This window comes from Myotis lucifugus, unplaced genomic scaffold (genome assembly GCF_000147115.1).
Source record: "Myotis lucifugus unplaced genomic scaffold, Myoluc2.0 scaffold_98, whole genome shotgun sequence".
In the NCBI taxonomy this organism is placed as follows: Eukaryota; Metazoa; Chordata; class Mammalia; order Chiroptera; family Vespertilionidae; genus Myotis; species Myotis lucifugus.
Window position 1 is genome coordinate 341,167 of NW_005871146.1, and position 11,983 is coordinate 353,149.

The 11,983-nt window shown below is 36.8% G+C and overlaps 1 protein-coding gene across 12 annotated transcripts in view; it reads right to left on the reverse strand.

The window, feature by feature from the left end:
- The window catches only part of CDK8 (cyclin dependent kinase 8), a 160,557-nt gene that overhangs the window by 14,427 nt on the left and 134,147 nt on the right, over nt 1–11,983 (reverse strand). For 11 of the 12 annotated variants that reach the window (XR_002830077.1, XM_023756692.1, XM_023756691.1 and 8 more), the window contains 2 exons: nt 7,251–7,308; nt 4,644–4,775 (listed from right to left, as the gene is read on the reverse strand). Coding sequence is in view for 11 of the 12 variants with exons in the window: in XM_023756692.1 (XP_023612460.1) it covers nt 4,644–4,775; nt 7,251–7,308 (190 nt within the window). In the remaining variant the exon portion in view is untranslated. The remainder of the gene's footprint in view (nt 1–4,643; nt 4,776–7,250; nt 7,309–11,983) is intronic. The other variant, XM_023756693.1, reaches the window with a different exon arrangement.

The following is an 11,983-nucleotide window of genomic DNA, read 5'->3' on the forward strand; positions in this document are numbered from 1 at the left end:
AGCACCACTGCAGAGGGGCTGTCACTGACCTGAGTTTCAACCCAAGTTAGTAACCTTTGTGATCTCCCTATCTGAGAAGGCAGCTGTTTTTACCTAAAGTCATAGAGCTTTCAGAGTTGATGGGGATCTAAGAAATGAGTTAGGTTAAATTCTCATTTTGCCTAAACATACACAAACACATACACCCTTCGGAGTGACAGAGTTAAGGCTACAAGTCAGGTTGCTAGTCTTTGTTACTTCTATTTAAAGAAGACAAAATTATTTTATGCATATATTCATACTGTTTTCTCAACTAGACATCCCTTAAACTACATAATTTGCATTCATTTTGGTTTCTCTTAAGTTTTAAAAAGTTTAAGTTATTCAATAAATTTTAATGCTGATGAAAAGAAAAGGGAAAAGCTATGAAGAAAGGCATTCTCTTTCCCAAATTACAAAGTCATTTGACTAAAGGAATCTACCTAACTGCTGATAGTTTGCTTTATGACAAAGAGCCCTTGCATTAAAGCTGTTGGATTGTAGAATTAGTGAATATCAGGCTATACAAATCTTAATGTTCACAGTAAAATATAAGTTTACTAAGAAAAAAGAAAAATATAATAATGAACCAAAGTCACAAGCTTCTGTGATAGTACATTTTAAAAAATTGTATTTATTGATGGATTTTAGGGAGAGAGAAAAAGAGGAAGGGAGGGAGGGAGAGTGAGTGAGAGAGGAGAGATTTGTTGTTCCACTTACTTATGCATTTATTGGTTGCTTCCCATATGTTCCCTGACCTAGGATCGAACCTGAGACCTTGGCATATCAGGATGACGCTCTAACCAACTGAGCTACCTGACTAGGGCCAATAATATATTTCTTAATTTATTTAAGTGATTTCAAAGTCTCAATTTTTCAGTTAATAGCAGCTAACATTAGGTAATCACTTTCTATTTGTATGTTCTATTAACATGTCTTACCAAAAGTAACACTATTTTTAAATATTCATTTTCTAGGTGGAAAAAATAGCTATGGATCATATTAGTTTATATGCTTTTAAGTACATGTAGAATGTACTTGTAAAAAAGATAACCAAATATGTGTTTAGGTAATAATATGTAACTCAAAAATAGAACTACCTTTAATAATCTTTAGTTTTCCTTCTGACTTTTTAAAATATATGTATTTTATTTTGGAATTATTTTAGATTTGTAGAAAACTCACAAAGATAGTTGAGAAATCCCATATCAAGCTGACTTAACTTTATCTACCTTTATTTTTCTATAAAATAAAATGTGATCTCAATGCTGGTATGAAGAGTAGTGAACAAAGATTTTTTGAAAAAAGACATGTTGGATTCAAGACTGATATGGAGAAATGATCACAAGTATTTCTCCTTTTACCTTCTTGAGTATACATTGAAATGACAACAAAGTAATAAAGATACAAACCCACAGTAATGACAAGAACAGGAGACCCCCAGGGACAAGATTCATTCACTTACTCAACAGAGTACTAAGTTACTACTATGTGCTGTAGAGGCTCTGGCCTGTAATTGGAGAACAGTTAGGACAGGTGGATCTGTTTTAGTGGATTTCAGGCACTGTTTGATGCTATCAAGACAGTAAGACGGAACTCTGATGAGGAAGGTAGGGTGGTTACTTTAGACTGTGATCAAGGAAGTTCTCTGTGATAAGGCAGTATTTTGACTAAGATCTGAATGAAAAGAAGAGACTGGCCATGTGAAGATCTGATCCAGGCAGACATATGTAAAAATATTTCTGGGACATGAAAGGCAGACGTAACAGTACTGAGAAGGATCTAGGCCACAGTATTACTGTTAAGTAGGAAGCAGTATTGACCTGCACAACTCTGGGAGATTTTGTACTTCGAAATATTCCAACTACAACAAGTCTGTACATATTTGCGATTCGCAATTGGGAATCCAAGTATATGGAGGGTCAACAATTCATATGCTGAATTTTTATTGTTTGGGTGGTTGTTGCTCCAACCCCTGCGTTGTTCAAGGGTAAACTGTATTTTCTTTTTCTGTTTTTAATAACAACGTGGGATGGTCAACGAGTCCTCCTAGATCTTATCCATTGACTGTTCTCACCACCATTTGAATGATACATGGAGCATGCAGCTAAGGTACAGCATTCAGCATGGAATCCTTTCAAATGATTTCCCTCTAACATCAAGCTTGCTTCCCTCCCAAACATCACATCTTCCAGCCACACTAACTACTCCTATCCTCCATTCACACGACACACCTGAAGGTTTCCATGCGGTTCCTCCTGCCCGGAATGCCTTTTCCTCTCTACCATCCTGGCAATATCAAACCCACCCTTTGAACAAACCTGTACAATAGCACTCAGCTCATAGTAACGGTTCAATGCCTGCCTCCCCTGAAAGGCTGTAAACTAGACGTGGAGCCTCCACACAGAGCGTGGGATCTGTGATTATTCGTTGAGTTAAAAGAAAAGTCTTCTAGAATACATTTCATTATGTCTTAACTTTACTGGCTGCGGCCTACAGCGCTCCAAAATGTCAGAATGGTCAGAGGGGAACAGAGGCCTTTCAATGTCAAATTGAAAGGTAGGGTGGAGCAGCCAAGCCTGGTCAACACTACTGGGTCCTATGTGGTGGCTATAATTCAGAGGTGTGTCCTCATGATGGCCAGCATCCTGCCTCAATGTCTCCCTCTACCTCTGCCATCTAGCTGGCTTCCCTGAAATTCACAAGACTTCATTATGCCTTAGGACCACAGTATATCTCCTCTCCAAGACCAGTTTTCACTAGTTTCAACTATATTTTAAAGAGCTGATCCTCCTCCCACCACTCTCCTCCACTGCCCAGGGGCTATCAGGTACATAGACTGGGCCAAAAGTGGGAGAATTCTTCCTTTAAAGAATTTGAATGGTCTCAAAGCAAAGACTTGTGCTTGCTAGCATTTAGGGTTTCCTCAGTTAATGGCAATTCTCTGCTGGATCACCCTAAAGTAAATGTACACAAAGTTCCCAAACAACTTTCTGTAATCAGATTCTTAAATATGAAGATACAATCAAGGGTCAACAGTTGAAGAACAACTGCCACATGGAAAGAAGTGATCAAGACATATAAATAAAAAGAATGTCTACAGAAAAAAATGGATAATTATTCCAGGAATACAGCAAATTACAAACAATTAAAAAGCACTGTTATCACTATCTTAACAGATATTTGAGAAGATTTTCTTCTCATAAAACAATACAAGATGTTATGAGAAATTAAGAATCAGAGGATAAGAAGGGGCTCTTGGAAATAAAAAAGATAAAGGCAGAAAATGCATGAGAAGAAAAATGGTATAACGGCTCAATAAAAGAAGTCTAACATCTGTCTACACTTAGTTTAGGAGAGAAAGAAATAGGGATATAGGAAATGAACTTCAGATCAAATGTGTCTACCAAGTAGCCAGCAGATCACTGTGAAATATCAGGATGAGAAATCCTATTTTGTTTTAAGAAAGACAAAAACCCCAGGCAATATACCAATAAATGAGAAGAAGGTTGGCATGAGACATTTCATTAGCAACACTGATGCTAGAAGACAATGGAAGAGCATCATCAAATTCTGAGGGAGAATTATTTTGCACCTAGATAAATAATTTTGCACTCTGACAAATTGTCAAGTATGATAAAGGCATTTTTCAGAAATACAAGAACTAGAAAATTTACCTCTAAGATACCCTTTTAAAGGCTGCTACTTGAGAATATGCTGTAGTGAAATAAGGAATGAGATAATGAACCCCAGAAAAAAATATACCCAACCCATAGGAATTAAAAAAAAAGAAAAGAAAGAAAAAGCCAGGATGAAACACAGTCCAGAATAGAGCAAAACATAGAAAACTTCAGGATGGAGTTATCCAAGAAAAGAAAGGTAGGTTTAATATCATATATAGAACAAGTTAAGTAACCAGTAAAAACACACAATAAGGGCAAAAAGAAGCAAAGCACATAAACCTGTGGGAAAAGGACTATGGTAGCTGAACACTGAATCTATTACAATACCGATCTAAGTTAGACCATGGGAATTATGGCTTGCAAACAGAAATTAAAGGCTGAAATCATCAACAAAGTAGTAATACTAATGATATTACTAATATAGCTTATAAAATGAGAGGTAGGTGGGGGAAGAAGTATAAAAGCACTAATTTCCTAATATGTCATAATAGGGAGGTAATCAATACTATAAAAATTTTAAAGTGAATTAAGACATTCTAGATTACTACTTTTAAAAGTATTTTTTTCCTTAACTTTAAGGGAATATTTTAGGAACTAATATTTGAAAAAAATAATTGTCTGAAGTTCAATAACTTAGAAATTGTACTGTGCTTATTTCTCCTTTCAAGTAAAATTTAAAATACTTTTTACTTAGAATGCATAGTATGATCTCATATATTTAAAATGTTTTTAATATCTATTTATCTATCAGAGAGGTATGTCTGGAATAATATACCCCTAATGCCAATGATGATATTTCTAGGTAGTAGAATTTTAGGTTAGTTTTTGTTCTTACTTTTATACTTTTCTGTTACTTGATTCAAAAATCTATAGAAATATTTATATTTTACAACAACAAAGCCACTTTTAAAACGTCACAGAATCTTAATTAGTTCTACTCACCAATAGCTTTGGTATAATGTCTTGCTCCAAGAAGTAATTCTGGAGCTCGGTACCAGAATGTTACAACTACTGGATCCAAATCTGCTAAAGGCTTCAAAGGTGAATTAAATAATCGGGCAAAGCCCATATCAGCTGTAAAAAAACAAACACAAACAAACAAAAAACCCATAGAAGAATGTTAAGTAAATAGATTTTAACAAATTTAATTAATTACTCTAATTTTATCATTGTTATTTAGTAAGGTATAAAAATGTGCTGAATTCTGGGAGAAAAAACACAAAACCTAAAAGTAAGATAAGTCTGAGATCTTCATTCTTTGCAAACTATTGTCACTCACTCTTCAACTAGGCTAGAGACATGCTGTGCTGCCAGAGGTCAAGGATGACCCTACTCCTCTAGGCAGATTTCTTTCTATCTGCCATACCACCAGTGGGGACAGGATTGTTAAACTGCATTTCCGTTCTTTGCATTGGTCAAACGCACTGAGAAACGAGATCAGAGTAAAGCTTTCCATCGTTGCATCAATAAGTCTGTTCACTGGTATAATCAAAAGTTGACTGTACAGTATGTTAACACCACTATTTCTCCCCATTTATTTGGGTTGAATTTTACTAACTTAAGAGTCACAGTATTTTGTTAAGCTGGAAAAGACTTTAAAGTCATATAGTTCAATCAATTCAATCAATCACCTTCTTTTCCAAATGACAACATTGAGGTTAGAAGAAATTAAGTGATTTGACAAATGCCATCACTCATATCCGAGCTGGAGCTGTGGTGAGATACAGTTCATGGCACTTAATATGGTTTAATGTGTAGTGTAGTTATTGAGGCATGGCTGTTTATCCTACTACACTGTAATTCTGTTAAAGGCAAAAATTGTGTCTTTTTCATTTCTCTATTCTTTTTAGTATCAAGTATGGTGTCATTATGCATAGCTTTTGGCAAATACATGTTGAATAAAAAAAATCACTACCATACCACCACTTCAAAAATTTCAAGATTCATCCACCATTTGTTTAGTTTGTTCTCCTAACATACATTTTTTAATGAAGTAGATCCTAGCCTAATCTAGTTAATTATTGAGGTTTGAAAAACACAGACATTTGGCAAAGAATTAAAACCATGAGTCAGCTTACTAAGTACTGGTTCATAGAAAACTGTTTATTTCTTCTTAAATGTGAATGCTTTTAAGCCGTTAGTGCCTTCCTCCCCAAACCTGCCAACATTATATACATTACACAGAAATATAATCCCAAACTAGATTACCTTAGTATATGCTGTCCCCAAATTTTACAGTAAAGAACACATCTGTCACTACTATTTGGGTCTTTTACATTTTGCATGCTTTGAACTTATATTTTAATTTGGTGGCACCAAACTGGATTGGACAAAATCCTTTAAAAGCACAGGTGAGGACTTAACATCATTTGATGACAGTACTAACAGGGCCTGGTTCTCTAGGGAAATCAATGACTAGGAGTACTTTGAGGTGCATCAAATGTTATCACTACTAAAAAGTTTGCAATGTTTATATCATAAAAGAGTACATTTGAGTCTAATTAAAGTGGAAAGTGAGATTTGGGGAATTTATAGAGGAGGAGAGGGAAGAAGAGTTAGTAACACCTATGTTTTTCTTTGTTGGAGAAATGGTACAAATCAGCTTATAATTCTTATTCATATTAAATCATGCAATCAGAAATTACTATTTAACTTTGTTAAATGGTTCCACAAACCTGCTGCCTTTAAATTCATCCAATTCAGTTACAACATTTCTACCCGCACACAAAACAAACTAAATGTGACAAACACAACTTAGAAATGACAATGAAAAAAACCCAATTAGGATAAATTAATTTAATTCTATCCTTATAAATTATCAAAAATGGGTAAAATTTTGTTTGGATATATTTTTAAGAAGCTATTAAAAAACATGCCAAAGTACAAAATGCTCATTAATTTTTTTTTTTTTTTACCATCAGGCAAAGGCCTGCTACAAGACAGGCTTGTTAGAACTTAAGGTTCTGTATCTATCTGGCCTCAGTGGTTTTCCTGGTTTGTAATTCCTAATCTAGATGGGGTCAACATAAGCATATGTTCTGATCTAATCTGGTTCAGGTGAACAGACCTGATGGTTTAATTACCAGTATGCTGTATGCCCTTGGGACTAAAGGTGAGGCTTGCGGTCTAACACAAACAGAAGCCACTCACCTCTACAGGCTATTTTTTTAAAGAAGTATTCTCTTTATTTTTTTCATTTTATTTTTTATTATTTTTTCCTTTATTGATTAAGGTATTACATGTGTCCTTATCCCCCCATTGCCCCCCCCCCCCTCCACTCAACTACAGGCTATTTTTAATGAAGGTAAAAGTTTTTAAAAAGCTTGCATGGCTTATTTTATAATCAGAACACTTCAGTCTCTAAAGATTGACACCTTTAAGAGTGTGAAACACTTTTCACTTTTAATGTATACTCTTTAAAAATGGCTTCAATCATATGGAGGTACATGAATATAGGCGTATTATTAAAGCAAAAATTAGAAGTGATACAGCTGCCTACAAAAGTCTTAAAAGAGTGCTACACTGTGACTTATCAAAGATATAACATACCAATTTTTACTCTTCCTCGCTCAGGACCTTCACCCATAACTAAAATATTAGCAGGTTTCTGTGGAAACAAAATAGTGTTTTTTTTTCAGTAGACAGTAGTGGTTTCTTTCAAATAGACAATATGCCAATATAACACAAATCCACCTTTTAAAATATCTCATCTACTCAAAAATTAATATCAAATACAGAAAGTCACCAAAGAAACTTTGTGTGTACATATGCAAAGCAATATACAATCTAATGAAGGCCAAATATGGCAATGCTTCTCTCCATGCACACCTAAGGCTTTTTCTGGCCCTTTTATCTGTCTGTTTTCACAACTGTGGGTCATCTGACTAAGTTATGAGGTTGTGGTTCCTTTCAACTCTTTCAATTATATAAAACACCCTGCAACTTTAAGAAATAATAAAATTTCAAAGATGATTTAATACTAAATAGCAAACTAACTATAGGGAAGGAGCCACCTGATACCCTATTTTGGAAACAGTAAGGTATGTATCTTGTTTCAACAAAAAAATTATAGTGAAATCAATTTAATAAAGTCTTTTCTAATTAGTTAGTGAAGTAAGAGGAATTTTCCATGACCTGAACAGTATTGAGGTTTTTATTTTTAAATAAAAAAGGAAGCTAAAGTTTTAAAGTGAGATTGTACAGGAGTAATATTTTAAACAGTTTTAACTCTCTAAAAATATAAAGTATTAACTGTCATCTAAAATCTGTTCTAATGGTATCTACTATCTATAACAGTGATGGCAAACCTATGACACGCGAACTCATTTTTTTTGGTTGATTTTTCTTTGTTAAATGGCATTTAAATATATAAAATAAATATAAAAAATATAAATCTTTGTTTTACTATGGTTGAAATATCAAAAAATTTCTGTATGTGACACGGCACCAGAGTTAAGTTAGGGTTTTTCAAAATGCTGACACACTGAGCTCAAACAGTTCACCATCACTGATCTATAATAATAAAAGCGTAATATGCTAATTACACCAGGCGTCCTTCCAGATGAAGCTGGGGCTGCAGCCTGAGTCCCAGGTGCCTGCTGGCCCAGAGAAAAGCCCTTCCCAGGTGCCTGCTGGCAGCCGGAGGAAAGCCCGGGTCCCAGGTGCCAGAGGGAAGCCGCTGCCCGCAGCTGGGGGAAGGAAGGCCTAACTCTTGCACGAATTTTGTGCATCGGGCCTCTAACATAAAAGGGTTGGTCCCTCTTCAAGGAGGACAAGGGGAAGATGGAAGACAAGGGAGGGGCACAGAGGCAGAGAGAGGAGAGGGGAAGAAGTAATCCCCACACCTTACTTATCCTGCTATACTAATTCTACCAGTCTGCTAAGTAAACGTGAAACTAGATTAGAATGCCTTTTGATTATTGATCAAAGCAACCTTAAAATCAAAGTGGAGATTTCTGGTGATAACTGGTTCAAAGTGAAGGCTGTTTTTAGTGATAACTAGTTCACAGGCTTCCCTAACCTACTTAGTGATAGCCCCTGTACTATTAAGGATAAAATGTAACTTACAGTATATTATTCTATCAACTACTAAGGATCAAAATTACTTTTTATCACCAGCAAAAATAAAAGATACTGCTGAAGTAATAACATACACACTTCAGAGGTTAAAAACTCCTACATTTTTTAAGGTGTGGAGACTAGGCACCAGAGAGATTAAATGACTTGCCTTAACTATAAACAACAAGACTTTGGGGGAGCAGCATAATTTACCCCATCTCTGAAAAGTCTAGTGCTCCCTTCCAAATATATATTTTTGAAAGTAACTTTATATAGCGAGTTTTTAAATTAATATGTATTACTGCAGTAACAATGATAATGTTTTATTCAAGAAAAAGTTTTCAAAACCTCTGTCATCACTATACACACACACACTCCTGACCACTGAGATAATCGGCTAAGTACCAAAAGGAAGTATAGCACTAACAATACCCCCTGTGAGCTACGTGGTTTTGTGCACTGTTAATGGATCAACACTGGTTTAGTCTCTGCAAAGACTCTTAGAGCTCAGCCTACTTCAAGATGAAACCAGATCTCTGAGACTTATACAAAATGTTGAAGGCAGAGGGGAGCTTTCCAGGAGGAATAAGCAGTATTTCTATTTGGTTGATGGGTAAGGCTTGCTCTCAACTTACAATGTGGACTCAGGGGCGTACTTTCATGTTTGCTAGAACTCTCTTCTCATGGGCAGGACCCCCCAAACATCTCTTAAACACATTCCCTACTCTTTAACCCTATTTTGATTCTCTTCTATCAAGCCATCTTCCCTAGTGATGCCAGAGTTATCTTTTTAAAAGACAAAGCTGATCATGTCATTCCCTTACTTAAACTCTTCCACAGTAACATAAAAAATTATTACAAGATTAGAGGAAAAGAGCAGACATAAAATGATACATAAACTATTATTATAACTGTTTTTAAAAAGTGCCTAGTAAGACTAGAACAACAAAAAAGACAGAGGTATGGATGAACCTTTTCAAAAATGTCTTTGAATGCTTTTGCTATGCTTTATTATTGTTACTAAAATGTTATTTCAACTCTAATTGGTCTCTCACCAACTGTGAACAAAATCCAAAGTCCTTGAGGGGATGCAAGGTACCTGTAAACTCACTCCCACCAATTTCTGCAGCCTTATATTCCACCACTTCACACTGCTCCTGCCACGTGTATATTTTCAGTGTTCTGTGACTAAACTTTTTACAACTTTATTATTGCTATCCCATTATTTCTGCCCCCAAAGACCCTACATTTATGCTACTTGGAAAAACCTGATTCTTTTTTCCCCTTAAAGACATAAATAATACATGAATACATTCTGACTATAATCAATTCAAAATATAAAGTCACATACAGTTAAGAGTTAAAGACTCTTTGCCACCCATAACTCCTTCACCACACCCCAAATCCCACTCCCTTGTCCAGAGGTACAAGTTAACTGATTTTCTGTGATAGATTTTCCTCAATCCTAAAAGATTATCTCCAAATCTGACAAAAGCACAAGTATACATGGGCATCCCTCTCCTACTTCTATTTGAATTAGTCATTCAGCAGCTGAGCCCAGAACTGAGAAGTCCTGGGATGGAAGTTACTGGTCAGCCTGCTACTGGGCAAAGAGGAACAAAATCCCTCTCTTGTTCTTCATTTTATTCTAGACACGTGGTCGGCAAACTGCGGCTCTCGAGCCACATGTGGCTCTTTGGCCCCTTGAGTGTGGCTCTTCCTAAGCCTTAGGAGTACCCTAATTAAGTTAATAACAGTGTACCTACCTATATAGTTTAAGTTTAAAAAATTTGGCTCTCAAAAGAAATTTCAATCGCTCTGTTGACTGAGTTTGCCGACCACTGTTAGACTTACTGGACTGGTCCAGTTCCAAACTGGGATCTGAGAATTGGTGGGGAGTAAACAGTTTCTTTGTCAAGGTCTGGCCTAGTATTAGGGTTTAAGTTCAAAGTACCAGTTAATGAAAAATGAACTTACTAGGCAACTCCCTGCCTACTGTATGAATGGAAGCAGATCTTCAAAGCCATATCTACTTCTACTTAAAAGTATCTCTGCCTAGAAATGCAAATTAAAACCACAATGAGTTATTACCACACACTGTCAGAATTGCTATCATCAATAACTCCACAAACAAGTGTTAGTGAGAATGTGGAGAAAAAGGAACCCTCGTGCACTGTTGTGGGAATGCAGACTGGTGCAGCTACTAGGGAAAGCAGTATAGAGGGTCCTCAAGAAAATAAAAACAGAACTGCCTTGCATGACCCAGCAATTCCACTCTTGGGTATATATCCAAAGAAATCCAAAACACTAATTCAAAAGAATATGTGCTCTCCTATCTTCATTGCAGCATTATTTACAATAGTCAAGACATGGAAGCAATCTAAGTGCCCATCGATAAATGAGTGGATAAAAATGTTGTGGTACATATGTATAATGAAATATTACTCAATCATTATGAAATCTTACCATTTGCAACAGCATGGATGGGCTTAGAGAGTATTATACTAAGTAAAATAAGTTAGTCAGCGAAAGATAAATACCATATAATTTCACTTATATATGGAACCTAAAAAACAAAATAAATGAACAAACAAAACTGAAACAGATTCATAAACACAGAAAATAGACTGATGGTTGCCAGAGGGGAGTAGAGTTGGGGGACTGGGTGAAAGTGGTAAAGGAACTAAGAAGTAATTGGTAATTATAAACACTCATGGGGATAAAAAGAAAACACGAAAAAAAGGAGCGGTCGGGAGCTTCAGTCACCCACCAGCCTGAAAACAGCCCTCCGCCCCTCACCCAGACTGGCCAGGCATCCCAGTGGGGACCCCCACCCTGAAGGGTGTGTGACCAGCTGCAAACAGCCATCATCACCTCATCCAGGCTGGCCAGGCACCCCAGTGGGGACCCCCACCCTGATCCAGGACACCCTTCAGGGCAAACCAGCCAGCCCCTACCCATGCACCAGGCCTCTATCCTATTTAGTAAAAGGGTAATATGCCTCCCAGCACCGGGATCAGCGTGACAGGGGGCAGCGCCCAAACCCCCTGATCGCCCTGCGGCTCTGTGTGTGACAGGGGGCGGGGCCACAACCTCCCTATCCGCCCTGCTCTGTTCGTGACAGGGGAAGGCGCCCCAACCCCCTGATCAGCCCTGCTCTGTGCCTGATAGGGGGGAGCTCCCCAACCTCCTGAATCTACCTGCGGCTCTGTGTGTGACATGTT